Source organism: Lacerta agilis, chromosome 10 (assembly GCF_009819535.1).
Source record: "Lacerta agilis isolate rLacAgi1 chromosome 10, rLacAgi1.pri, whole genome shotgun sequence".
NCBI classification, from domain to species: domain Eukaryota; kingdom Metazoa; phylum Chordata; class Lepidosauria; order Squamata; family Lacertidae; genus Lacerta; species Lacerta agilis.
This window is the reverse complement of record NC_046321.1, coordinates 50,012,113-50,039,967: the sequence shown is the minus strand read 5'-3', so window position 1 is coordinate 50,039,967 and position 27,855 is coordinate 50,012,113. Positions and strand designations below refer to the sequence as shown.

Sequence of the window (27,855 nt, the reverse complement as noted above, 5' to 3'; positions counted from 1 at the left end):
GCCTCCTTACTGGCAGTTCTCCATGTGAAGCAACAAAACTCTCTTTTGTAGCCTGAGCTTATAGAGCAGCTTGATGGGGCTGAAATAGAGTGGTAGGTTAGGAAATTCCATTTTAAAGGAATGAGATGCATGTGTAAATTTCCTTACTGGGTTGCATCAGTAGCCCAGGTGTTCTTTAAAATAAATGAACATTATCTTAAAATGCAGTCTGAGATGATCGGGAGTGGTGGTCCTCCTTATAGATAATATATTCCATGGACTATACATATTAATATTAGTTGATTGAATTTTGCTTTTCATACAACAGAACTCTCATCTCTCTCTATCTCTTTTTATCTTCTTCTCAGCCTTCTTTGAATCCCGGAGGAAGACAGGTATCTGATGTAGTTCTTTTAAACCACTGGAGTATTAGAAATTATGAAGTGCAACGTGGAGACATAGTTTCACTGGTGTAAGTAACTAAAATAAATTTCAGTATATCTGTGTTCTTCTTTGGTCCATTAATCTTCTTCAAAGGTTTTCATGTGAAATGCTGTTATGCAGTTATGGCTGCAGCCAAGAACACGGCAGATTCGTTGCATGAATAACAAATTCAGTTATTACTGTTGATTTCCAGATCATCAAAGTGTTTATCATCATGCATTTGAAAGCGCAATGCCAGTATATGTGGAAATACATACTTGTGAATAAGAAATGCAAATGTAAGCAGTCTGCAGTGATGCAGCATTAATAATGATAATTATATGAATAATAATAAGACCACAGTGAAAGATGGTAGAAAAATATGTTGAATCGGTTGGATTAAAGATTTAGATACGTTGCCTCCTAAACAGATTCCTCTTAGTGTGGAACACAATACTTGATCTGCTTTGATGTAGATATTGGCATTGCTGCATTTCAGGAATGCTGTGGAAGTTGGACCAAAATTGGTCATCCCTGAAATATTCCTGAATCAGTTGTTGACTGATTCATGGAGTGAGTAGCCATTAGGTGGCACTGTTTCTCTGTTCAATGCTTCCCTGCCATTTAGATGATGTAAACTGTCCTACTCTTAACGCAATGTAGAAATGGAATGTCGAATTGTGCAGAACAGACACAGTGACATTAAGCGAATTGATGGTACATGCTCTAATGACAAAATTTATTTTTTAGCTTTATAATCAATGCATGCACTGAACAGACAGCTATGAGAGTTGTCTTTGGTTTCCCCCTGCTGAAAGTTGTCCACATTGGAACTGGTTGTTGGGAAAGGTATATTTTTTATGTATACTGTTAGAAATTCTCAGTGTACAAGTAGCGTTTATTGGTTGTTTCTGTATTAGCAGTTTGCTGTTGCATTTTGCAATAACGCTATTATGACTTTCTTTTTGTGACGATCTTTCAGCGGTAATGTTGTGAAGCTCATTCTTATTTATGTGCTTATTATATGCATAGTTGCTGCTTATGTCTGATAAGGCTCCAAAAACAGGATGCAACAAACCCACTCATAAGTAAGATTAATGCACAGATACCCATTTTCAACGACCTTGTGTTGGAGGAACTGTAATTACTTTGTGGAGGAGCAAGAAAACAAAGCACTCAGGCACAAGCACTGTTGAGTGAAAATCTGCCATCTTTGCCCTTTGTTGCCTCCTTTGACCTTCCATGTCCTTCACTGGCTACTTTGGACTTCGGCGTGCTACAGAGGATAAAGCTGTCTCCCTCCCCCTAAAAAATAACATCCAGGATTGCACGGCCAAAGTTGCTTTAATTTTTCTTGGTTCTTTCTCCTCCTAATGTCAAGAGAAACCTCACCAGTAATGTGTATGGGAAAGGGGTAACCTTTCTTGAAAGGTTCCCAGGCCCCTTGGCTCTGTAAGGGTCCAGCTTGGTTTGGCAGCCTCAGACAGTTGAGGAGAAGTAGGAGGAAGGTGAAGTGGTGGTGGTTGAAGGCTGGTACCCAGGGATGGAGAACTGCGGTTCCTCCCCTTGTGACTCCAGGGTGCCCAGAGGGGGGACGCTGACCTGCTGGTTCTCCCTGATGCACTGCCCACATACCCCAGAGCCTCATTTTGGAGGGAGAAGGCTGCAACCAGCTGGTGTGGGTAGTTGAGCAGGAGACAGAGGTGGCTGAGCTGGAGTCAGAGAGGCATAGGGTTTGTTCCCAAGATCCAGGTGCTATCTTTTTAGGTGGGATCAGACAAATTGTGCATCTGTACACATGGAATTCCCATAAGGCAAGGGAGTCTTGCAAGTGAGCTTATCACACCTTGTTGTTAAAAGCTGGGCGGAAGAGCCATGCCAATGGATGAGACATCTTCATTGTTCTGTCCAGTTCTGAATCTCATGCCTTGGCTTTGGAGTAATGACTAATGGACCTTTGGTGTGCCGCTAAGCCTGTGCTGTTACTTGCCTGAATAAATATCTCTTTCTTATGCACAAGTAAGAGCCTCTGCATGCTAAGGTGCATGGTAAGATTCTATACACTACTGTGTTTCCCAAACACTTGGTTTCAAACCATAGTTGTGGTCATGGTGGAAGTGATGCCCTAGTGGTGTACATCCATCAAAGGTTACAATAAAGACTATAACATTATATGAACCCTTCTTAATAAATGGAATTTTGGAATCCTGAAACTGATAATGGTTCATTTTTTAATGGGATATCATTACTTTTAATGTTATATTTCAATAAACGTCTCCCTGCCACACATCCTCCCAAAAGTTTATGATCTGCTGAGAAGTTAAACAATGTGTTGTGAATTCTTTGGGTATCTTATTTCCTAACTGTTATGCCCCATTTTCTGCCATTAAAAGTGGCACCAGAAGTGGTGTACAAGCACAATAAAATAATAATAGAACATAATTGAAGCAAATGTAAATTAATAACTAGCACAGTCAGATTAAAATTCTATGCAGAGGAAACCAAATGGATGCAGCTTTTTGGTAGTCATAAATGCTAGGCAGTGAAATGTAGTGTAAGTTATTGATGGTTTGAAATAAAGCATGCAGTGTCAGTACACCCATAAATAATAGCCTCTTTAGTAAATTATTAGTTGAAAATGTTGGTGTTAAATCTGCTGCATCTGATCATTATTGTTTTTGAAATACAACTGACTGTAATCAGCAGCTGCTATTTCCAAAGACGTATAGCGCTTACTGATTGGAATTGTTGTGGTGGAATTATCCTGAATTTAGCTTCCCCACCCATTGCCTGATTTCATACCACCACACTACCTAGTCCTAGGCACACCTTATTTTAGTTTAGGTGTGTTTGTACCTCAGATATGGCAAACATTAATCTTTGGGTTTTGGCATACTGTAGACAAAATGAAGACATAGCAGAATTGGTTAAACTGAGGGGGAAAAGAATAATTTAAGAACATTGTCAAAATTGCAAGGGAAATTTGAGGAGGTATCCCAGCATACAGTTCTTTCTGTTATTTAAAATTTAGTGTGACATGGTGGTGTGCACACACACACACACACACACACATATATTTGACCACAGTTCTGTAATGCAACAAGTGCTGTAGTATAGAAGGAATGTTTGAAATTGAGAAAGAAGCACTAGCATTATAACCAGTAAAACTAATGCAATAAATCTCATGTTTGAATGCAACCTAGGTGCCATTAAGCAAGCTTGGGTAATAAAGAACTTTTAATGGCTTAGACCAAATAGAAATAGATTCTTGGTTCTAAATGTTTTCTGAATGCTTTAAAGGACGTATTTGCAACACAAAATTACAAAGAAATTTAGTTTCCCTTGATATTTTCTAGTGTCTCATGGTCTGAGCCTCTTTAGCAACTCAACTGGTACTCAAACCAGATGTTCTCTAAAATCATTATAGTTAATATCCATTGATGATCTTATTCATTCTGATAGTCTCAAGTATTGTCTGTTGCAATTATGCAGCACCACCCACATCATCTAAGGTTTGTGATTAGAGTAAGTGAATCCTAAGAGCATTAAATACATCAGTAAACCTTTGGAGTGCTCTTTTGATCTATGATAAGCAGCTTTCCTAAACTAAGGAATAGAAAGGCATAGGAGACCAAAAGAGAAAAGAAAAAGGAAAGTTAAGAGATTTGTGGCTTGAAAGAGAACAATTTAAAAATTTAAAAACATAAATTAAGCAAATCTAAACACCCACCCTAATCTTTCTCTCAAGAGGTTGCCAGGATTTTCTCTGCAGTTGCTTTCTTCTGTGTTAAAATTATGCATATGGCTCTTTAGGAATTCTTAAAGTTGCATCAAGACGGGAAATCACCAGCATAAATATCCCATTTAGTATAGAAAAGCACAGCTGTTACTATATTTTAATTGGAAGCCTTGGTGCTGCCTGACTACCAAGCGAGACACAGATTCCCCTTTACAGATACATGCATTGGCATGGTTACAATGGCTGCGCCAGCCGAATAACATGTAAAGATGTGCACCCATGCAGTTCTTCTGAATGGCCTCTTCCTGAAACCAATGAGCAGATGGCAAAACAGTTATGATACAGAAAGCAACTGTCACTCCCCTGCTGCATCCATTCTTTTCTCTTTCTCTCATAATACTAGAACTCAGGTCATCCAATTAAACTGATTGACAGAATATTCAGGACAGACAAAATGAAGTACCTCACACCATTATCTAATCAGTTTGCTGCCACAAGATGATCCGATGGCTACTAACAGAGATCGCTTTAGAATGGGGTTTAGCAAATCCGTAGATAAAACATCTGTATCAATACTATTAGTTATATTATATTAGTTATATGCAACCTCCAAGCTCAGTTAGTATGTCCTTAAGTATTTGTTGATGGGAGGAACAACTCCCCAAATCTTGCCCTCTTGCCTCCTTGTGGCCTTCTAGAAGCACCTTTCACCACTATGTGGTACAGGATTTTGTCTGATCCAGCATCATCCCCAGATGTTCACATATTACTTATTTACATGATGGATTTCAAAACTGTCTTTCAGGATAAATTGTCCTCTGAAGACAGTTTATGATGATCCAAAATAAGCGTAATAATTTGCACAAAATCAATGAGAAGAGCAAACAAATGAATAAAGCAATTCACAAGCAAATAAAACAACTTTAAAATTGCAATGGCAGTGGCAGATATAACAGATATGAATATACAGAACCGTAAATCATACAAAACCCAACATGAATGAAATGGTCTTTAGGGCCCTCGCAAATGCCAGTCTGAGAGGGGAGGCAGGAGGAGTGAATAAATTTCCCTGTGAGAATATTCTAGAGATGCAGGGCCATCACAGAAAAGGTTGTAGCTAGCCTAGCAGCCCCTACAGGTGGACCAGGAAGCAGAATCTCAAATGCTGAAATTGAAACCTTGGTGGTTCGTACAAGTTCAGGTAGTTTTTCAGGTCTTAGACCATTTAGAGTTTTACAGGTTAATGCCAGCACATCAAATTGCACTTGGAAACAAATAGGCAGCCAGAGAAACTGGTGCAGAATTGGTGCAATGTGATTAGGACTGGGTTATATATTGTCCTATGCCGGTTTGAAGTCCATATTGTGATATTGGTTTCATAATTTTTGACCTGGAAGTATATAATGAATAAGGATGTGTGTTTGTGTGTGTGTTATGCAAAAATCACAATGCAGGAAAAAAACCCACGAAGCCAGCTATTGCCTCTACATAACTCCATCCTTATTTCAGACATTGTAATATATCACAATGTTTATCTGGTGATATATCATGATGTTGAAAACCAGATATTGCCCAGCCCTGCTGCTTGCCTCTACATAGTTCCATCCTTATTTCAGACATTGTGATATATTGATATATCACTATGCTTTGCCCAGCCCTAAATGTGATCAGAATGCCTAGCTTCTACAGATGTTTTTGCTGCCACGTTTTGCAAGAATGGAAGCTTCCAAACCATTTTTTAAGGTAGACACACATAGACTCCATTAGGGCCATGTTTTTTTTTTTTAAGTCAAGAGTTTTTGTCTTTGTCTTAATTTTGTCCTGTATAGCAAGCATTTCCTCACACACACACACACACACACACACAATTGTAAGGATACAGAGGGGTCCTAATTTCACATTAGCAGTACCAAGCCTTTTGAACTTGGAGGCTGTGTGGATTTTCTGTTTTTGTTTTTAAAAGTCAGCCTTTAGTTGTCAATATCCTCTAGCAGGGAAGAACACTGTAGGAGTGCATGATCATGCATTTAAATACGTTTCCACAGCATCTCGGCTGTAAGGTCATATCCAACAGCAAGTTAAAAATAGACTGTGTTGAGTGTAAAGGGGAAGTTAAGCAGACACAAACAATGCAGCAGGCCTTCTGGGTATACAGGATGCCATTATCCTTTGCTTGCTGGTATTATATTTTCTCTCTTTGCAGTAGAGGCCACATTTCCCTTGCTACAGCTGTTATAGAGCTTGTTACAGCATAGATACTGTTTCTAATTTTATTGGTTTTCTCTAAGCAACACATGCAACATGACACAAGTAATATGTTTACAGTGTATTGTTTTTGAAAGGCATGGCTTTGAAAAATGTGCACAGTGTATCACTGCAAGTTTACAAAGAGTACTAAACCACACAACTGAAGTCTGGGAGTTTGACCAAATATTTATTCGACAACCAAAATTCCTTTTAGCCAGTCATTGTTGACAATATTGGGCTAGATGGTCTTCTTAAAGGTAAAGGTAAAGGGACCCCTGACTGTTAAGTCCAGTCGCAGACGACTCTGGGGTTGCAGCGCTCATCTCGCTTTACTGGCTTCCGGGTCATGTGGCCAGCATGACTAAGCCGCTTCTGGCGAACTGGAGCAGCGCACGGAAACGCTGTTTACCTTCCCACCAGAGCGGTACCTATTTATCTACTTGCTCTTTGACGTGCTTTCGAATTGCTAGGTGGGCAAGAGCAGGGACCGAGCAAGGGGAGCTCACCATGTCGCGGGGATTCGAACCGCCGACTTTCTGATCAGCAAGCCCTAGGCTCTGTGGTTTAGACCACAGCACCACCCATGTCCCCTGATGGTCTTCTTAGGTATAATACAACTTTGAATGTTCTTACATTGCTTTTTTACTTTATTTGTCATGTTCTGCCCGTGATGGATGTTGAAGGACAGTGTAAGAATACATATCTTGAAGATCAGGCAGTTTTGATATAGAGGACTACCTTATTTCAAAGGTCTAGTGAAACTGTCTGCTTTCCATCTCCCTTTCATTTTCTGCTTAGGCTTCTGTTTGGGATAAAGCAATGTTAAGTTTACAGTAGTGAACATTTCCCTTTAGAAAGACTTTGCATGCTAGCAAGCTGCTTAGATGCATAAATTTATAAGATTGGAACTGGGGTGTTTTAACCAGCAGCACATATTGTGTGTTCGTATCACATAATAATGGGCTTAATTAATGATCACCCTCTCTTTAACCCTTTCAACTATTCTCCACCAGGTGTTTCTTGGCATCTCGATTGAAACAGCTTGTATTGTGTTGAGAAACTGTTTCAAATTTAATTGGTATCTAAGCTCTTCACCTTGAATTTACCTTTAATGTAGGCATAATGCATAATATACTATTACACTATTACACTATTATACAGAGGTAACGAACACCACGGGCATTTGCCACACAGGGTAAAATATATTTCGAAAATGGAGATAGAATCAATGTGTAAAACTTCATGAGTTGATGGAAATTGTACCTGTTCCTTCTGGTTTGGTGACAACATAGATACTGTATTTTTCGCTCCATAGGGTGCACCGAACTATAGGGCGCACCTCATTTTTACAGTAGGAAAACAAGAAATTTTTTTTTTTCTAGTTTTCCTCCTCTAAAAGGCTGGGGGGGCGCTGGAGGGGGAGCGGAGGAGGCAGCAGTGGCAGAGGGACCAGTCTGGCAAAGGGGTCAGGGGAGGCAGGGGGAGCCCGGTAGCATCGCTACAGCATCACTACTGGGCTCCCCTGCCCCCTTCCGACAGCAGAGCGTGCTGGCGCCGGCGGGGGGGGGGAGGAAGATCAGCCTGGTAGCGATGCTGTAGTGATGCTACCGGGCTCCCCTGCCTCCCCCCCTTCCGGCACCGGTGAAGAGGGTGGGGGAGGCAAGGGGAGCCCGGTAGCACCGCTACCAGGGTGATCTCCCCCGCCACCGCCGCCAGCATGCTCCCGCCAACACCGTTCGCGAAAGAAGGCTTGTTTTTGTGAGGAAGAACCAGCAGCATCCCTCCGCTGCCCCCCGCTTCTCGCTGAACATGGCGGAGGCCGGGGGAGGCGGAGGAAATGCTTCACGGAGCAGGGAAGGGGCAGCGGGCGGCTTGCTTGACAGGGAGCCTTCGCACCGTAAGACACACAGATTTTCCCTTACTTTTTAGGAGGGGAAAGTTGTGTCTTATGGTGCAGAAAATACGGTATGTGGACTCAGACTCTCTATGCAAAAATATATGCGCAAATATATGCGCTTTCACAGTGAGGCCTCTGTTCACCGAGTTGTGAATTTCATGGGTGTTTTTATTATAATATTTATATCTCACTCTTGCTCCCAGGTGTTCAGCATGTAGTTTCCCCCTTTCGCAATCTTTCCACACAACAACCCTGTGAAGTTGGTTAGATTGAGATGTGTTGATTGGCCCAAGCTCACCCAGTGAGCTTCATGGCTGAGTGGGGATCTGGTCTTCTAACCACCATATCTCACTGGGTCAAACTTACGTATTCATTAAATAGTTTCCAGCACCCACAGCATACAGTTCTAATACTTAGGAATCCTAGATGATGACCATTTCATACAGTGTAGATTGCTTGCAATGGTGGTAATAATAATAATAATAATAATAATAATAATAATAATAATAAATGTATTTATATGCCGCCCATCTGATTGGATTGCCCCAGCCACTCTGGGTGGCTTCCAACAAATTAAACACATTAAGCACAGTTAAACTTAAAACATTAAAGTACTTCTTTATACAGGGCTGCCTTCAGATGTCTTCTGAAAGTCAAATAGTTGTTTATTTCCTTGACATCTGACGGGAGGGGATTCCACAGGGTGGGTGTGACTACCGAGAAGGCCCTCTGCCTGGTTCCCTGTAATACTCACTATAGGAATCAATGTGAAACTCATGTACAGATTAGAGCATTTGATGACAGATACACACATTCTTCTTCATGTATTTGAAAGTAGGGAAGGACCTCTGCAGTTCCAAAAAAAAAAAAAAAGTCCACAATTACAATATACAATGTTCACGTTTGCATGGGTTTTGTGTTAATTCTTCTATGGAAGTGGTCTGTCCATTTTTGCTACATGAAAAGCTCAATTATATGCAAAGATGCACATGTCGAAAAACATTCTGTGCTACTTATCAGCTCTCATTTTCTTTCAATGACACCATTTAGATTTAAATGCATTTGGTGTGTAAGCAGAATTCATATGCTTGGCTTAAGTATAACTCATTGAAGGGTTCCTAAATGGTACATCCAGCAATTTAATATTTATGATTCTCATAATATTGCTAAGCTGGCCTAAGGGAGTCTTGTTACCAAGCTAAAAGATGTGAGGTCAGCTGCAACTGACTGTAACAGTATTTAAGCGATTAAGCCATTTGTGGAAGAATGAATTCTGCAAACAAATATCCTGTACAACAAACTATCCATTCACTGTTTCTCTCATGGCAAAGAGAATAATCCTGTGATTAAAATATTACATTAATTACATACATATGACTTGGAATTATTAACATATTGTTTAAACTTGAAAACAGACGACGCAAAATTTCAGCTGTACGTAAACGATGTTCAGAGAATCCATTGCTTTCTAATGAAGGCCACCTGAAGTTAATCATTCACTGCTTGAAGCTGATTGTTCTGCTTATTTTTGCAAGTTCATTGAACAAAATGATAAAACTATTGCTTTTTGTTTGTAATTTTAATCTATAGGTGGGACTTTTTGTTCATATCCTAATGCACTTTAGCTTTATCAAAGCTTCTGGAAGGAATTAAGGATCAATAAAGATAAAGAGTTTCTGTAGACATGAGGTTCTCAACTGTTGTTCTCTGACACCATCACCAGAGAAAGACAGAGTGCGGGGAAAGAAAGGACTAGGCACACAGAGATTGCTAATCCTGATTTATTTCATTTATAAAAAATATAAATACTGTATAGTAAAATCATAAAAAAGAAGCTTAAGCAAAACAGTTAAAACAAACATCAGTAGATCATTGGGGATGTGTGTGTACTATTAATTGCCCACATAGGCCTGGCAGAATAGAAAAGGCATTTAAAAGTTGGTGCAGAAGGTGCCCTCTTAAACTCTGTTGGCAGGGTGCTCCACAGGACAGGGCCGGTTTCTATAAAGATTTGTTTTGTTGTTGTTGACAAACAAGCCTAACCAACTTGGGAAACTTGCAAACAATTAGAAGGGAACAGAAAAACTGTCAAAAAGCAAGGAGCAGCAGCAGGAAGATCCAGTGATTGACAGTGTGTCCCCTGCACCCCAAATTTGATAGCAATTTCCATAGGGATAACCATGTTAGCCTGTTGCAGAAAAAACAGCAGTCCTTGTAGCATAGTCTTCTTCAGCCTTTGGGTCCCCACCACCTTTTCAGTGGTTTCAGTCCTACCTGGCTGGTCACTTCCAGAGGGTGATGGTTAGGGAATGCTTTTCAGCCCCATGAAACCTTCAATATGGGGTTTGTCAGGGTTCGGTTTTATCTCCCGTGCTGTTTAACAGCTACACGAAACCACTGAGTGGGGTCATCCGGAGATTTGGAGTACATTGTGAGCAATATGTTGATGACACAAGGATCTACTTCTTCTTGACACCTGCAAGTGTGGCAGTGGATATGTTGGACCATGGTCTTGCCTTGGTAATTGACTGGATGAGAGCCAACAAACTGAAGTTCAGTCCAGACAAGACTGAGACACTGTTAGTGGGTGGATTTCTAGACGGCATGGGTGGGAGGTTGTGTCTCTGAAGGAGCAGGCATGTAGCTTGGGGATCCTTTTGTATCCATTGCTGTCACTTGAGTCTGGCCTTGGTGTCATGGAATGCCTTCCTTCCACTTCATGTGGTGGCCCAGCTGCACCTCATCTGGACAGAGATAGTCTGTCTTCTGTTGTCTATGCTCCACGTTAAATTACTGTAAAGCATTATACAAGGGGCTGCCTCTGAAGATAGATTGGAAACTTAAGCTAGTGCAGAATTCGGTGGACAGATTGCTCACTGGGGCAAGACGGTTTGAGTATACAATGTCAATCCTGGCTTGACTGCACTGGATGCCAAATAGTTTCTGACCTATAAAACCTTAAACATTTCAGGACTGCAATACCTCAAGGACCACCTCCCACCATATGAGCCGACTTGGAACCTGTTATCATCATCTGAGGCCTTTCTTCATGTACCTCCTCCACAGGAGTTCCAGAGGGTGGCAACATGAGAATGGGCTCTTTCTGTGGTAGCTCCCCACTTGTGGAATGCTCTCCCCAGGGAGGCATGCCTAACACCTTGGTTTTTTGTTGTTCAGTCGTTCAGTCGTGTCCGACTCTTCGTGACCCCATGGACCAGAGCACGCCAGGCACGCCTATCCTTTACTGCCTCTCGCAGTTTGGCCAAACTCATGTTAGTAGCTTCGAGAACACTGTCCAACCATCTCATCCTCTGTCGTCCCCTTCTCCTTGTGCCCTCCATCTTTCCCAACATCAGGGTCTTTTCTAGGGAGTCTTCTCTTCTCATGAGGTGGCCAAAGTACTGGAGCCTCAACTTCAGGATCTGTCCTTCTAGTGAGCACTCAGGGCTGATTTCTTTGAGAATGGATAGGTTTGATCTTCTTGCAGTCCATGGGACTCTCAAGAGTCTCCTCCAGCACCATAATTCAAAAGCATCAATTCTTCGGCGATCAGCCTTCTTGATGGTCCAGCTCTCACTTCCGTACATTACTACTGGGAAAACCATAGCTTTAACTATACGGACCTTTGTCGGCAAGGTGATGTCTTTGCTTTTTAAGATGCTGTCTAGGTTTGTCATTGCTTTTCTCCCAAGAAGCAGGCGTCTTCTAATTTCGTGACTGCTGTCACCATCTGCAGTGATCATGGAACCCAAGAAAGTGAAATCTCTCACTGCCTCCATTTCTTCCCCTTCTATTTGCCAGGAGGTGATGGGACCAGTGGCCATGATCTTAGTTTTTTTGATGTTGAGCTTCAGACCATATTTTGCGCTCTCCTCTTTCACCCTCATTAAAAGGTTCTTTAATCCCTCCTCACTTTCTGCCATCAAGGTAGTATCATCAGCATATCTGAGGTTGTTGATATTTTTTTCCGGCAATCTTAATTCCGGTTTGGGATTCATCCAGTCCAGCCTTTCGCATGATGAATTCTGCATATAAGTTAAATAAGCAGGGAGACAATATACAGCCTTGTCGTACTCCTTTCCCAATTTTGAACCAATCAGTTGTTCCATATCCAGTTCTAACTGTAGCTTCTTGTCCCACATAGAGATTTCTCAGGAGACAAATGAGGTGATCCGGCACTCCCATTTCTTTAAGAACTTGCCATAGTTTGCTGTGGTCGACACAGTCAAATGCTTTTGTGTAGTCAATGAAGCAGAAGTAGATGTTTTTCTGGAACTCTCTGGCTTTCTCCATAATCCAGCGCATGTTTGCAATTTGGTCTCTGGTTCCTCTGCCCCTTCGAAATCCAGCTTGCACTTCTGGGAGTTCTCGGTCCACATATTGCTTAAGCCTGCCTTGTAGAATTTTAAGCATAACCTTGCTAGCGTGTGAAATGAGTGCAATTGTGCGGTAGTTGGAGCATTCTTTGGCACTGCCCTTCTTTGGGATTGGGATGTAGACTGATCATCTCCAATCCTCTGGCCACTGCTGAGTTTTCCAAACTTGCTGGTATATTGAGTGTAACACCTTGGTTAGCTTTGGCTAATTAAACCATCTGTGGCCTTTTGAACTGTGTCTAGGGCTGTTGTTTTTGTTTGTTATTATGGCATGTATATTCATGTTTTTGTTTTTGTAAAACCCCTAGTGATCTTCAGATGAAGGGTGGTATAGAACTTTAATAAATTCCCATCATCTCCTGCATAGGGATGATGAGAGTTTCGTCACCGGCTATTGTTGGACTATAACGTTGGAAAAAGTAACATCAATTATGTTGTAAGCTTCTGTGGACATCAGCTGAAGTGGACTCCACATAGAGTTCTGCGATAATGAATTGTTGGCCTTAAAAGCTCTTTGATATTTTCCCCCTACTGCAATCTGGGCCTTGGGAGGTGTCTGATGAAGTCAACTCCTGACACTTCTTCTGCCCTGTCCGATAAATCATTTAGTGGAAGGGATGTTCAGATTACCTCCAAGATGTATCTGAACAGATTTATTTTTTTTAAAGCAGTGATAATAATTCTGTTTGTGTGAAATGTATTTTAGTAGAGTGGAAAGAGACGGTAATTATATGCACAGCAACTCAGCAGCGTTTTCAGTTCACAGGTTTTGCTAATACAGCAACAGATAAACCACTGAGGGAAATTTGAAGTTGAAAGGGCTCTTCATCTCACCATTTATAAAAGGCCTCCTGGGGCACTGTTCTAGAAATTTCTTTTTGGCGACCATTTATATTGTAGTGCAGTACTTCCCTTGTGTACTGGGTACCAGGTTCAGCAGTGCAGCCATTGGGGTGCTACGTCTTATCCTGAAGATAGTTGCACTCAAAATATGAAAGCTAGTATTAGGCATGATGCATTTAGTAGACTTAGTTGCTTGAAGTGTCACTTCCAGATGTGCCAAATCTATTAATTCTACTTTAAGTGGCACCTTCTTTTCAGTTCCAGTTACAGGTAGGTATCCATGTTGGTCTGCCATAGTCAAAACAAAATAAAAAATCAAAAAAATCATTCCAGTAGCACCTTAGAGACCAACTAACCAAGAACAAACTTAGTTGGTCTCTAAGGTGCAACTGGAAGGAATTTTTTTATTTTTTATTTTGTTTCTTCTTTTCAGTGTATCTGTTACTATACTGAAATCTACTACTGTATTACTGCTGATTTTCTCTCCCTTTGAGTGATGTGCTCGTATACTTGTACAGGTGAGGTCCATGGCTGAGCTCCAAGCTCGACAGAGCTTTCAGTTTTCTAGAAAGAGGCAAGTACTGACTTTCTCAGTTGATAAATCAATGGAACAGTTGGAAAATGGACTTTTCAGCTGCCTCATGTGACATTTAAACAGCCCAGTTTCTTGCCCCCTCCCCCTTACAGTTTCTTGCGCTGTAGGTGACGTTGCAAGTCTTTTGCTTTGTGTTGCTGGCTACTATTTGCAGCCTGAGATCTTGGGTCACTTTTAAGTGCCCATCATATTGAGCTATAAGGAAAGAGCCCGAGAAGCACAGCCAATCTTGTGATGTCTGGGAGACATCCTTCAACCCCTGGGGATGTACCAGGCTGATTGGCAGTCCCAAGATGGTGGGCACCGACAGCCAAGGAGAGTCCTAGTTGGGATACACCTGGAATGCATCAGATTACTGTGGAATCCAACATTGTTTGTCAGCATCCATGTTGTCAGGCTGCAAATGGCAGACCTGGTTTAGGAGTCCTGGCACAGCTTTGCTACTTTAAATTTACCAGCTGTAAATGGTGGAGTTGCACACAATCCACTGTTTGAATGCAGCTAAGCTTGAAGCGGGCGTGCTTGCATGAAATTGTTTTAATTATTAGAGCAAGGGTGATTATATTTTTGAGTTCCCCCATTTTGGAGTCTTGCCCTACCCCTAGTGCTTTATGCTAGCAGCAGTTAACGCTTCTGTAGAAGTATCAATATTTTTAAAAATAGGTATTATTTCATTTTTAAAATAATAAATATTTAGAGATTAAAGCCAAATTATTAAGTCAAATGCTGCACGTATTGGGTTGTATGCAATTTTTAAAAAGTAGCTGCTACACTATATGAACCATGTATAGCTAATATAGTATAGCTAATATACAATAAAACTACAGGCTAGGTATTATTATTATTATTTATTAAATTTTATACCTTCCTATACCCCTAGATCTCAGGGTGGTTCACAACATAAAATTTTAATATAGAAAACACAAAATACGTAATAAAAATAAGAACAAAGCTGTGCAATGAAGGCGCCAGCCAGTCCTCTTTGTGGAGAGCATTCTACAAACAAGGAGCCACTGCAGAAAAGGCCTGTTCTCATGTTGCCACCCTCTGGACCTCTCATGGAGGAGGCACACAAAGAAGGGCCTCGAGAGGATGATCTCAGTGTCTGCACAGGTTCATATGGAAAGAGGTGGTCCTTGAGGTATTGTGGTCCTGAGCCGTTCTCTCTATTCTTTCTGGAAGTTTTGAAAGCTGGTTAGCCATACCTCATTAATTTTTACTTTAGCAACAAACAAATGCTCTTAATTGGAAACTGTCATAATTATTTTTACTGTAAAGGGAGTATGCAGGGGAGTTTTTATGTGATTTATTGATTTGTTTCTTCAAATTTATAACCTGCCTTTCCTCCCCAAAGGGGCCAATAGCAATAATAAAACCACATTTGGAAAGAAAAAAACGTAAATAAGCTTATAAGCATAATACAGACAGTAAGAGTTCTGTTGAACTCTTGCTCAAGTGAACTGATGCTTTGCATTGTAGCACACAAATGTATTGGGGCTTTTGCTATCATATGACAAAAATGATGGAAAAGAAAATTACAATATAAAGTTTAAAGGACCATAAAAGGCCTTGAGAATGAACACCTGCAAAATCTTATGTGAGAGCTTGCAACACCTTATGTGAGAGTTTGCACAAATGGAAGAACTTTTTTGGAATTTAGGGTCATTTTTCTTACACAACACTCTTCTGCTTGGTCGTATACAGCCTTTATGTGAGCACAATATGCTTTCCATTAGTGAATACCTTTGTATCCATCCCAAACTCTTCCATAAGCTCCATCAAATGAGTTCTTCATGCCACAGAGCAAGCTAGCGAGAGCCCTTATTTTGCTCCGATATAAAAAAATATGATCAGGTGAGTGCTCAGAGCAACATTTGGTTCCTCAAGCTTGGCTTTACCTTGGTGTGGCTTGAACGTATTTGACAGTATAGTGGATGTTTATGATCCTTGAAAAAAGCTCCTATGGGAACTTCTCTTCAGTTTATGAGCCAAATCTGAACTGGCATAAATTTGAAGTTTCCCTGAAATCACCGAGGCTATGCTAAATTACTTTAGCTGATGACCTTCCCCTCAAAGTTCTCAATTCATTCTGCTGTGTAGCCTTGCTTTTTGCAGAGCATGTTACATTTCATGTAACAATTTACTGAAATGGAAAATGTCACACACCTGTCTTTTCAGGGAATGAAAATATAGTCATTGGTGACTGTGTTGCAGAACATTCAGCATTAAACTCAGAGGAGCTCTGATCCAGAAAAATGGGAGATCTGCATACATGGCTTCTGTTGTCATTTTCAAAATAGCAGTACTGGTTTGTGCTTCATCTCTACCTCCTGCTACTGTTCAGGACAATGTTGTCCTGATTATGAATATATGAGTATGAATATATCTTACCCCTTGAGCGGGGTGAGAATAGAGGGCAGCTTTCTGGGGCCACAAGCCAGTAATGAGCAAAACCAGAGGCAAAAAGTGGGTGAACCAACAAGTGGAAAAGGGGGGCTGCACTCACACATGCACTTTCTATGCTCCACAAAAGCATCTGAGAGGAATTAGCACAATCCAAGTGCACATTACAGTCAAGAAAACCATACACAAGGAGGGAATGAAGTAAGTGTGGTGAGGGGTGTCACCTGAAGAGAATCACAAAGGCCAGATAGAGAGACATAGAGCACCACATTTGGCTTCTGAGGTTCCCCACCCGTGCCTTACTGAATCACACTCATCATTTCCGTATCTACACCTGGTTCAGTTCAGCATAATGTACCTTCCTTCTTGTGATGACTAGGAGGTCACACTGCTGGCAACTGCACACACATCCTTGGACATCCATGCCCTGGCACAAATGTCTGCACTAATGTCCAGAGGCATCTTACCATGATGATTGCACAAAAGGGGATCATAACTAGATGAATTCCACTGATCAAGACACAGAAGCAATTCTAGGCTTGCTTTTTTGGAAACTTTAGTGAAGCTGCTGATGCCACATGGACAAGGAGAAGGGGCCTCTACCCCACAAACAGAGTCCACAGTGGTAGTACTAGCAGCGATGCTTTAGGCGAGATGTGCCACATTCATGTCAACACCGTAGTTTACAGTGCCCTTGATGGACACCACTGCTGATTCCTCTGTATGGAAAAGTAAAGGAAGTTGGGGGTTTTCCTTCACTTTCTTGCCTAACATGGAAGCACGACTGACTGAGATGTTCTCGCACTGATTGCAGCAGTGTCCTGGTTAACACGGCTGCATGGGGGAAACCAATGGGAAGAGGTGCCACTTCATAGTTGGCAAGGATGCTGCATTATGTGGCTATTATTGTGGTTATAATTCACCGCCTTCTGATCTGCTGATTTGCCTAATGCAAATATATAAGAAATAACATGGACCCTACAAAGTGTGGAAATGTGTGCCTGGCATGTATTATAGCAGCACTGGTCATACAAATGAATTTTGGGTGAAAACTATGTTGGGATTCTGAGGTGAGATACCCACACAGCAGAAGTTTCCCCCAGATTCAGTCACCACACAGGGGCAACAGAAGGTCCAAAATAATTTACTGCTGCAGAAGATCAGGCTTCAGTAATACAGTTTGTAGGCTTTACAGATACAGGTATATCCAAGTAGAAAGTATTTCTGTTGCTGCAGCAATTCAGGCTGTTACACAGACTGCGACTCACTGACTAACTACAGAGCTGATGTGCATTGATCACTTATATTCAGTTTGAGCATGCAAAGGGGCAAGTGGGAATGTATGGGGCAAGCCCTGCCCCTTTGAGGATGCTTTCCCTGCTGGGAGCAGTCTCTGGCTAATGTGTGATCAGGGTTCATTCTATCCCTGTGTTGGAAGTGTTATGTGCAAGTAAGGCAGTCCCTTCAGAATAATGCTAGTTGGACATTGACTGGGGAATTTATCTGGTTCATACAGCATCATTGAGGGGCCTTCACTTCCCCACTTCCCCTTTACTCATTCAGACTGAATGACTGAAGAGAGCTTAATTGCACAATGTCTTTCATGTGTTTGCTGCAACAGGAATTAGTCTGTTTTGTGCTTGAAAATATCCTAGCATAGGCTAACATCTTCTGGCATGCTTTTTCTTGTGCCAATATAACATACCAGTTGAGAGTTGGAGGATGGATGTGTGAGAGAGAGCTTATTAATTCCATCAAATTTGAGATTTTCGCTGCAATCTGTGCAACATCTTGTTTAACAAGCCACATCTTTACAAACTCTGCTTTCATTTATTCATTGCAGATGTTTCCTAATTTTTAATATAGGTAACTTCATATTGGTATGGATTCAAAGAACTGTGAGTGGAAGTGGGTGGATGGGAATGTATTAGCTGTGTTCTATGAATAGTAGCACAAGCTGGTTGAACACCTTTTCAGCTGGCGTGCCAAAGTATTGGGGTTTTCATTACCTTTTTAGGAACACTAAACAAAGGAGGAGCCAGACCATAGATATAAACGGAAAGGGGCTATATAAAGTTTTGCAAAAGAGCATGTACAGTGTGTTAAGCAAGAACTCTCATAAACAAAAGAGTTTGGGGTCACTGTTATCATGCTTTGCTCTTCTGATAAGTCAGAAACAGACTTTCCACAAGAGCAAAAAAAGAGTCTTGCTGGATCAGGCCAAATGCCCATCTAGTCCAAATGCAACAGTACTTTCCCCACTTGTGATTTCCAGCACCTGGGGCAAGTAGAACATAGCCATCATGGTTGGTAGCTGTCAATAGCCTTATCCTTCATGAGTAGATGGTGCCTCTTTGCTAGCAGAAGGGCACCTATGGACCCAAGCCTATGTTTAGAATAAAGTAAACATGACTTGGGAGAATTGTGGCCTCCCCAGTGTGGCAAAATTGTTTGACATGTGCTTACGGAATAGTGAAGTCAACTGTGGGAAGAATACTAGCATCATAGTCAAGACAAGAGCCACCAGGGAATATAAAACAGCAGTGTGGTTTCAGGACTGACACTTGGGACTGATCTTTCCAAGATGGGGAATACCTAGATTTGATTGAAAGAAAATAAATAAATGTAGGAACAAATATTGGAGGCTAGTTTCTGACTCCCAGTCCTGCCAACCGTCACATGAAATTAGTAACAGCAGTAAGCCCTGGTTTTTATTTTAGAGGCTTGTGGCTCCGAGCCACTTTCTTTCCTCTTGGTACTATTGTTACTGGGACCCATTTGAATGAAGCTGTGTACTAATTGGTTCGATGGGATTTTTCTCCTTTGTGTCATGCCAACTCTAGAGATGAGACAACTTAAAACTGATATTCCACTGTGCCCACACACTAGTACTGTATTTCCATTTTTCTTTTTTAATTCCTCCTGCAGAATTTTAGATATTTAAAGACATCCTGAAAATTATTTTTGGCTCTAATTTTCTGACACTTCCAAGTAAGTAGATAGTGACTTTTCACCTTTATGCTCTTGAAATCCAGATTGTACCCAGAAAAAATGCGTGATAGTTTTTTAAAAAAATCATATGAGGTTCTTGCTAAGGTAAGTTTTTGTTTGGTGTTCATGATATCTGGAAGCTAATAGTTTGTTTCTTCTTATTTAAGCTGCATACCCCCTAGTAATAATTATACATTTTAGAGCTTCAACGGTGATTTTCAGGTTTTTCCACTCAGTGATAATGGGGGAGCAGGAACCAGCATCAACAACAGGCAGGGCATCAGCAAGAGTGGTTTAGTGTTGCCATATGTCTTTCAACTGTCATTGTAAATTGCCAATTTAATGAGAAATGCTTGTACTCTACATGGGTGATTTTTGCCTGTCTTGCATATAGTTCTTGTATCCAGATTAAGGGATTTTGTGTGCCTTAGTAGTGACATTAATCAACCATCTTAGAGGCAGGAATCATAACAGTGAGTAGCCCCTAAAGACAGGGTGCTGACAGAATGAAACTTCAAAATGTAAAATTAGTAGACTGATATTACCATGCAAAGTGAGAGCATTGAACGCACAAAAGAGAACACAGCTTACTGTATTATGTAGCAAAACTGAGACTTCTTCATGGTTTCATTGTAAACATGGCAAAAAAAATGTATAGCTGGTGTTTATGGGTATTTATGGAGAGTAGCGGATTGAGAAGGCTGATTTAAAGCAATCCTATACACGTGGGATCGAGCCCCACATTGGGTGACAAGACTCCTGCATTGCAGGGGTTGGTCTAGAGATGGACCTTGTGGTCTCTTCCAACTTACAATTTTATGATTCTATGTCTTATCTGAAGTAATCCCCATTGAGTTCAATGGTACTTACTCCCAGGTAAGTATGGATAGAATTGCAGACTTAATCTAATTAGTTGCTTGTCAAAAGAGACAATTTTAAAGAAACTATAGGGTGCACTTATGTTTTGAAGTTGTGTTGTAGATTCTGCTTAAGGGATAGCAGAAGTAGGTTTTACCGTACTTAAAAAGAGCCCAGAGGATTACAATGGGTGTTATTGAATAAGTGCTATTTCCTTGGCAGTAGCATTGCCAGCATTTCTCTTCAGTGTGCATTAAGGAAAATTTAGTAGGGAGCTCTGAAATATGCGCTGTGTGAACTTACTATGAAGCTGCTTTTTTTTAGTGGCCTCTGTGTGTGGGCTGAGTTACAAACTCTTCAGTGCCATGAGCTGACTAGAAGAGTCTTATGAAACCATTTAGGGAACAGACTAATGTTGAACTTGTTATTACCACATGTTTTTACATGCTGAAGTACCACTATTTTTTTATATAATACCTGAAGGAAGATAGAAGTCAAGCAGCAAAAAAAAAAAAAACACTTGAGTTTAAACACGTTGAGCATAGTGAGGTGGTTGATAATGAAATAAGGTCCTGTGGAGTGGTCATATAAGAATGGAAAATTTGAAACCAGAAAGTACAAGTGATGAGAGAAATTTTAAAGGTTTTACGCAGTGACTGATGGTATAACTTTAGGGAGGTGTCAAAGTTATGCAAGGCCAGTGTTCCATTAAGCCTGGTAATTGCTTTTAATGACAGTGCTATGCGTGGAACTTAAAACTCCTTGACAGATATTTTCCTTGGCATTGCAGCCCAATCAGCAAAAAGAGGCCATTACTTTACACAAAAGCACACACTTTACCTTTTTACATTATGGTGAGACTACAAATTGAAAGTCAGGTTTGCAATATGTTAAATGTCTGAACAAGTAGCTTCACTGTTGAAATGAATAGTTGTAAAATACTGGCTAAGTGGAAAGTTCAAACTCAGTAACTAAAACTTTTAAAATAGACACTGGTGTTCTTTATGGATCGGCAAGCAATTTAGTATGTACATAGGATATGTACCTGTTGTAATTTAATGGTGTGTCCAGAGGACATTCTTCTGAGGATTGAGATGAAGAGACTATTAGAATTTGGAAATTAAAGGACGGAATACATTAATCAAGGAGGAATTTGGGCTAAGCAATGTTTTGACAAGGATGTGTCTCCTTGGGAAGGCTCTTTCATTGCTATTAATATATCCTCCCTCCTCCCCCCCACCCCTTGCAGGTACTGTGGAGCATTTGCAGTGTGAATCAGCCTCTCCTTTTTGATTTTCAATACGTTTGTAAATCAGTGTGTATGTAACCTGTTACAAGCCCTTGAGAGTGTGACCTGAAGTATGTCTTCTAAATAAAATACAAATGAAGCCAAAACATCAGTCAGAATTCTAGCACAGACATTATTTCTCTGTTATGAATTTCCTGACTTGGTTTCTTCTTCATAAAACAGGGGAAGAACAGCACCATCCAATCTGTGGTGCTGCTTAGATATGATTCCCCCCTCCTACTGCTAGCATTATTTTATTCAAATTATATTCTATAGCGAATTGTGGGAAATGATGGGTTGTAGTTTCAACAGTTGTTTTCAATATCTGTTGAAATTGCCTTCTGTGCTGTTCTCAACCATATGTCCCAATATAGGATGTTGCTATCAGAAAGTGAACCATTCATCTTTTGAGTGTGACTTTTTGGCATATTGGTTAGACTACAGATGGCATCAAGTTGTCCTTAGTAACAGCGTTGAAAGATGCCTGAAAGTTGTCAGAAGCTGTGGAGGTTAATTTCTGTAGAATCGTTTGTTTTTGGGAATCACCGACCATTGGGTAAAAATAAATGCTGCACAATAAAATGCCTTAACATTGTTAACTACGGTAATAATACCATGGCATAGTTGCCAAGACAAACCTTCATTTAACACTACCTTTTATAGTAAGTATATTTTGTATTCCTGGTCTCTTCAGAAACTACTTGAAAGACTAATGAAACCACATTTTTTATTTTTGGATAATATAACTGAATACAGCTCATGGAGGTAACACACAGGAAGAGATCTTGTAACCTGTTGACAAACTAAATAGCAGAAAGACACTGGTACTGGATAGCCGCCACCCTAGAATTTACTCAGGAGCCAGTGTGGTGTAGTGGTTAAGAGCGGTAGTCTCATAATCTGGTGAACTGGGTTCGCATCTCTGCTCCTCCACATGCAGCTGCTGGGTGACCTTGGGCTAGTCTCACTTCTCTGAAGTCTCTCAGCCCCACTCACCTCACTGAGTGTTTGTTGTGGGGGAGGAAGGGAAAGGAGAATGTAAGCTGCTTTGAGACTCCTTAGGGTACTGATAAAGCAGAATATCAAATCCGAATTCCTCAAACTCCTCTACTCAGAACTTACCGTATTTTTTTCATGTATACGACACCCCCATGTATAAGACGCCCCCTACTTTTGGGGATCCCAGATTTAGAAAAGGGCATATGCACTATCCATTTATAAGTCACCTCCAGATTTTCAACCTTATTTTAAAGTAAAAAAAAAATAGTCTTATACACGGAAATGTACGGTAATTGTGAACGTTCAGGTGTGTAACAGAACAATGCTGCTTGTAATTAAAATTTGCCTTCATAATAGTTAACAAATCCCCCATAAATCTTGGGTTACGAGATAGAAATTTTAAGGCACAGATTTATGGCCAATTGGAGCCCGATTTGGTGTACCCCCCAAAAAAAACATATTAGTAGCTATTTTTACTCAGACTAACTTTGAAAGCTTATAGTTCTCTTATGTGTGTCTGGCACTTGTTTCTTTTCTTAGGTTTAATATTTCATGCAGCATGAAGAAAACAGTGACCAAAAATATGGTATGATCTGGTCAAATGCACAGGGGATTGTTCCTTTCAGGTAACATTACAGTGATGGATCTGTGGAGTAAATTGAACCCTGTTGTTTCTTTCAGAAAAGAGGAAAGCAAAATAAGTGGGTTTTTTTTCTTTTTTTAAAAGGGTATAATGCAATAGGACGCTTTTACTTTCCACTGGTTGTACAGAATGATTATATAGTGAATAGAAAAGGTACTTCCATTCAAACTCAAGTTGAAATTTTTCAAAAATATAGATGGGGCATGGAGTGAGCAACTATGTTTTAGGCCAGGCCCTCCAGATGTTTTGGGACTACAACTCTCATCATCCCTAGCTAACAGGACCAGTGGTCAGGGATGATGGGAATTGTAGTCCCAAAACATCTGGCGGGCCAAGTTTGGCCATGCCTGTTTTAGGCCATTGACAGTTTACAACTGAGTTTGTGATAGAATTCTTCATGTTCACGATATGCAAAGCTTTTTTAAAAAATTGGACTGGATTTTTTTAATTTTTAAAAAGAATAAACAGACACTGTTGTAATACTGCAAGCTCACTTATGAGAGTCACCTGGTTATATGTTATAAAGGAGAACTGTTTGATGTGCTCAGTTATATAGATCTGCAAAGTTTTAGCTGTGGGCTGATATCAATATTGAGCAATAAATCTACTGTTGACAAATTGCTTTCTAGGCAGACATCTTAGACTGATCGAATTAAGGGCAGGAATTGATTTCTAAACTTAGAATCAAGGTGCACTGATGTGAGATACAGTGTGTACAAAACGATAAATAAATTATAAACCTGGGATTTGGAAAAAATAATAATTCCTATTTACGCTTCATCTTCAAAGGTGCATAGGCCACCTGCAGTGCGGCTTGAATAATGATTAATAGGTAGATATGGAGGGGAGGGATGCAGCTGTTAAAAGTTTCAGCATAGCAGCCATAATGACATTACTAAACAGCATCTCATCCAAACTCCCAAACTACTAGCCTTTGTCTTCAGGGGAAATGCTGCTGCTTTCAGCCCAGACCGAACCATTTCTAGAATGGCTGTTTCATTGACTATGAGCACCTCTCTCTTGCCTTATCAATGAAGGATGTAATTTATACACAGTTACATGGGAATAAGAGTCATTGAGCTCAATGGGGCTTACTGATGATTAGACATTTACAGTATAGGATTGCACTATTGACATCCTTCAAAGTAAACAGGCACAGCTTTGCTTTATAAATGTTACCACCCTACTTTGTGTAACTTCTGTTCAGGATCTACTGACCCCTAGTGAAATACAATTTTATTTGGATGCATTTAAACACACAAACGCATGCACACATACACACACACACACACACACACACACACACCAGGCAGTACTATTATTGATATGGAATTCCCCTCCCCCTCTCAATTTGCAATTGCAGCAAGCTGAAGACCATTTCCTGTCTGGTAACCAAAATCAAATTAGAGGATAGGAAAATAAAATAGTTTTCAATGAAAGATATGGTTACATGTCCAGTACATTATGTTATGTAGACGAACAAAGTACAATTTAGAGTGACTGAGTAATAGGAAGGTCGCTCACTTAGTTCTATATTGATTTTATTTAATTTTTGCTAAGGAGAAAAAGCATTTACAAAGGTATTACTTTACTACCCTTTCAGGCAATTGAAAGGGCAACAATTTGTATTCATAAAGGGATGGTGTGCAACAGAGTGAACCCAGAAAAAATCCAGAGTGAATTTAAACAGTAGCTAGCCACAAATGATGATTTCTCCCCAATTGTGTGCCACATTGTTCTGTAACTTTGTTCTGCACCTCAGAACTCATGTACAGATTAAATAATAAATGTAATAACAACAACTACTACTACTTTTTATTTATACCCCGCCCTTCCCCGCCAAACCGGGCTCAGGGCGGCTAACACCAATAAAATCACAACAAAAACACAAAACAATTCATTAAAAATACTGATTAAAATACAATTTAAAATTTAATTTAGACTGCAGCCTCATTTTTAAGTAGCCCACCAATCACACCAAAAGAATGAAACATCAGGGTTAAACTGAAACCAACCCAAAGGCCAGGTGGAACAGCTCCGTCTTGCAGGCCCTGTGGAAAGATGCCAAATCCCGCAGGGCCCTGGTCTCTTGTGACAGACCGTTCCACCAAGTCGGGGCCAGTACTGAGAAGGCCCTGGCCCTAGTTGAAGCCAACCTAGCATCCTTGTGGCTCGGGACCTCCAAAAAGTTATTATTTGAGGACCTTAAGGTCCTAACCAGGACCTACCATACCAGGAGAGACGGTCCCTTAGGTACAGATGTAGTGGTGACCATGATTATCTTCAGTTTGAGACATTGCAAACTGGTGTGTTTCCCACAGGCAGCCCCATCATTTAGAGTAAGGTGGCTGATATTGGGTGTCATATTGTATTTTTATTGCTGGGGAGGAGCTTCTGGTATTTTTTTCTTCGGGGCAAAAATAACTTGACCAGCCTTGGATCCTGTGTGGGGAAGAAGTGGGGGCAAGGATGAAATGTCCTTCCCTGCCTCAGGCAGCAAAATAGATTGAGCGAGTCCAGATGTTGTCCTAAGGGAAGGTTTAGTCCTTTAGTTTAAAATGTTTAGTTTAATGCACTTAGTTTGCAAAGTAATACACTTTAATACACTTAGTTAATACCAAGGGTTTTTAATGGAAAGCAGCAAATACAATATAGTGCTTGATGCACTATTGGCTGTGATTCTATAATTTTCTTCAGGTTTTGTTCTAATTCACTAGTCCCCATTTCATTACATCTCACATGCTCAACAATAAATTTTAACATAAGTGAAATTGAGCATTTTAATGTTCTTGATGTTGGCATTGCCTTGACACTTCTTATAATTGAAGTAAGAGCTGATCTTAGGATAAAACAGAGGTTTGGGTCGTAATTTCACCCAAAGAGCTGGCTTCACACATAGCATGACTTGGTCTGAATGTGCGGGTTCTCTGAGCAAAGCTGCTGCATTGCTGTGACCATGGTGTGTCACTCCTGCAAAGGTTTATTATTGCGTTTACAGTTTGTGGTTTGTCTTGAGGTGACAATCCATGAGCCCAGGTCCTGATGGTATGTTATGCCAAACCATGGCTTAGTCCATGGTCATGTGGCAGCAGATGGACCAGGGGAGGAGCGCAACAGCCACAATCTCCATAGCGTGCATGCTAGTGCAGTGTTTTGTTCACAAGAGTGTTATAATGTTGGTGGGATCATCTTTGTTGAAAATGCAGTACAGTGGTACCTTGAGTTACAAACACCTCAGGTTACGAACTCCGCTAACCTGGAAGAGTTACCTCGAGTTGAGAACTTTGCCCCAGGATGAGAACGGAAATCGTGTGCTGGCTGCGCAGCGGCAGCAAGAGGCCCCATTAGGGAAAGCACGACTCTAGTTAAGAACAGTTTCAGGTTAAGAACGGACCTCCGGAACGAATTAAGTTCGTAACTAGAGGTACCACTGTAGTTTATACTTGTCAAGCACCACAGATAATAATAGTTGCATAACAACTGTTCTGAAATTACAAATTGGGTTTTCTATAGGTTCCTAATGCTCATGTGTTTCTCCATCTTACCCTACAAATATCCATTGTGCATAGAACAATGCAGTGCTGAATGTTTATTCCCTCTATATTATGATTTAATTTCTTATTTCAAACAATTAAAATGCCACTATAACTGAATGTGGAGTATGCACATGTGGCACATAACCATGTGAAATTTTCACCTGGTGTACTCGCCATTTCACTGCCCTTTTTTAGCATCTGAGTGACAATATTTGTTATCCTTGTTGGGACATTAGTCCTTGTACAGTAGCTTTCACTGAGTTCTGTACCTGACATTTCCCGAATGTCATTAGACTTGGTGGAATTTTTAAACCAGAGGGAGGGAGTGTGGGATAATTGAATGTTAAGCCCTTTCAAAACGGGCATTTCTATCCCCAAAGACCTGCTTAAAGTGAATAAAAGAGTAGTTGCAGTTGCCAATTTTCTACTTGGTGACTAAATATAAGCTGCGCAAGCAGAAGTAAGGCCCAGTAAACCTGGCTTGCAAAAAAAGTGTAAAATTGCTACAAGCTTTAAATTCCTCATTGGGTCAGGAAGGCAGCTGTTTGAGCATATATTATCTAGAGGGCTTTCTTCCTCCTGGTTCTTGAATTTTAACTATGCCAAGAGCTGCTCTGTGTCTTGATATCATTCACCACCATCCTTCTTCATGTGTTGTAGGCAGCCCCTCAGCATAAGATACTTATCAAGCCAGAGGAAACAGCTTAAGCTATTCTTTTGTTTGCTTTTATAAAGCATAGGAGCTCCAAATGAATCCTGAAGTTCCTGGGCTGCCTGCTTGCAAGCACTGTGCATAAGAAACTCTTATTATTGTAGGTCACTGAATTCATTTTTAAAATGCCAATTGACATCATTCCTTTAGGGAATTGTTAGTTACAGCCTCATACCGGAGTCTAGCAGAAATGTGGAAAGTTAGGGTTGTGGGGTTTTTTTTTTTTTTTTTTTGGAAAGGATCTCAGTTCAGTGTGTAGAAGAAGTTCAGGTGGCAACTTTCCAGCATTTCAATTTACCTAAATGGAAATAGCTGGTTTACTAGAG

General features: G+C 40.6%; 1 protein-coding gene across 3 annotated transcripts in view; it reads left to right on the top strand.

The window, feature by feature from the left end:
- Positions 1–27,855, top strand: part of IMMP2L (inner mitochondrial membrane peptidase subunit 2) — a 448,622-nt gene that overhangs the window by 16,388 nt on the left and 404,379 nt on the right. For 2 of the 3 annotated variants that reach the window (XM_033163446.1, XM_033163445.1), the window contains exon 3: positions 348–451. In XM_033163446.1, coding sequence (XP_033019337.1) covers positions 348–451 — 104 coding nt within the window. Of the gene's footprint in view, positions 1–347; positions 452–23,178; positions 23,323–27,855 lie in introns of those variants that run through there. The other variant, XM_033163447.1, reaches the window with a different exon arrangement.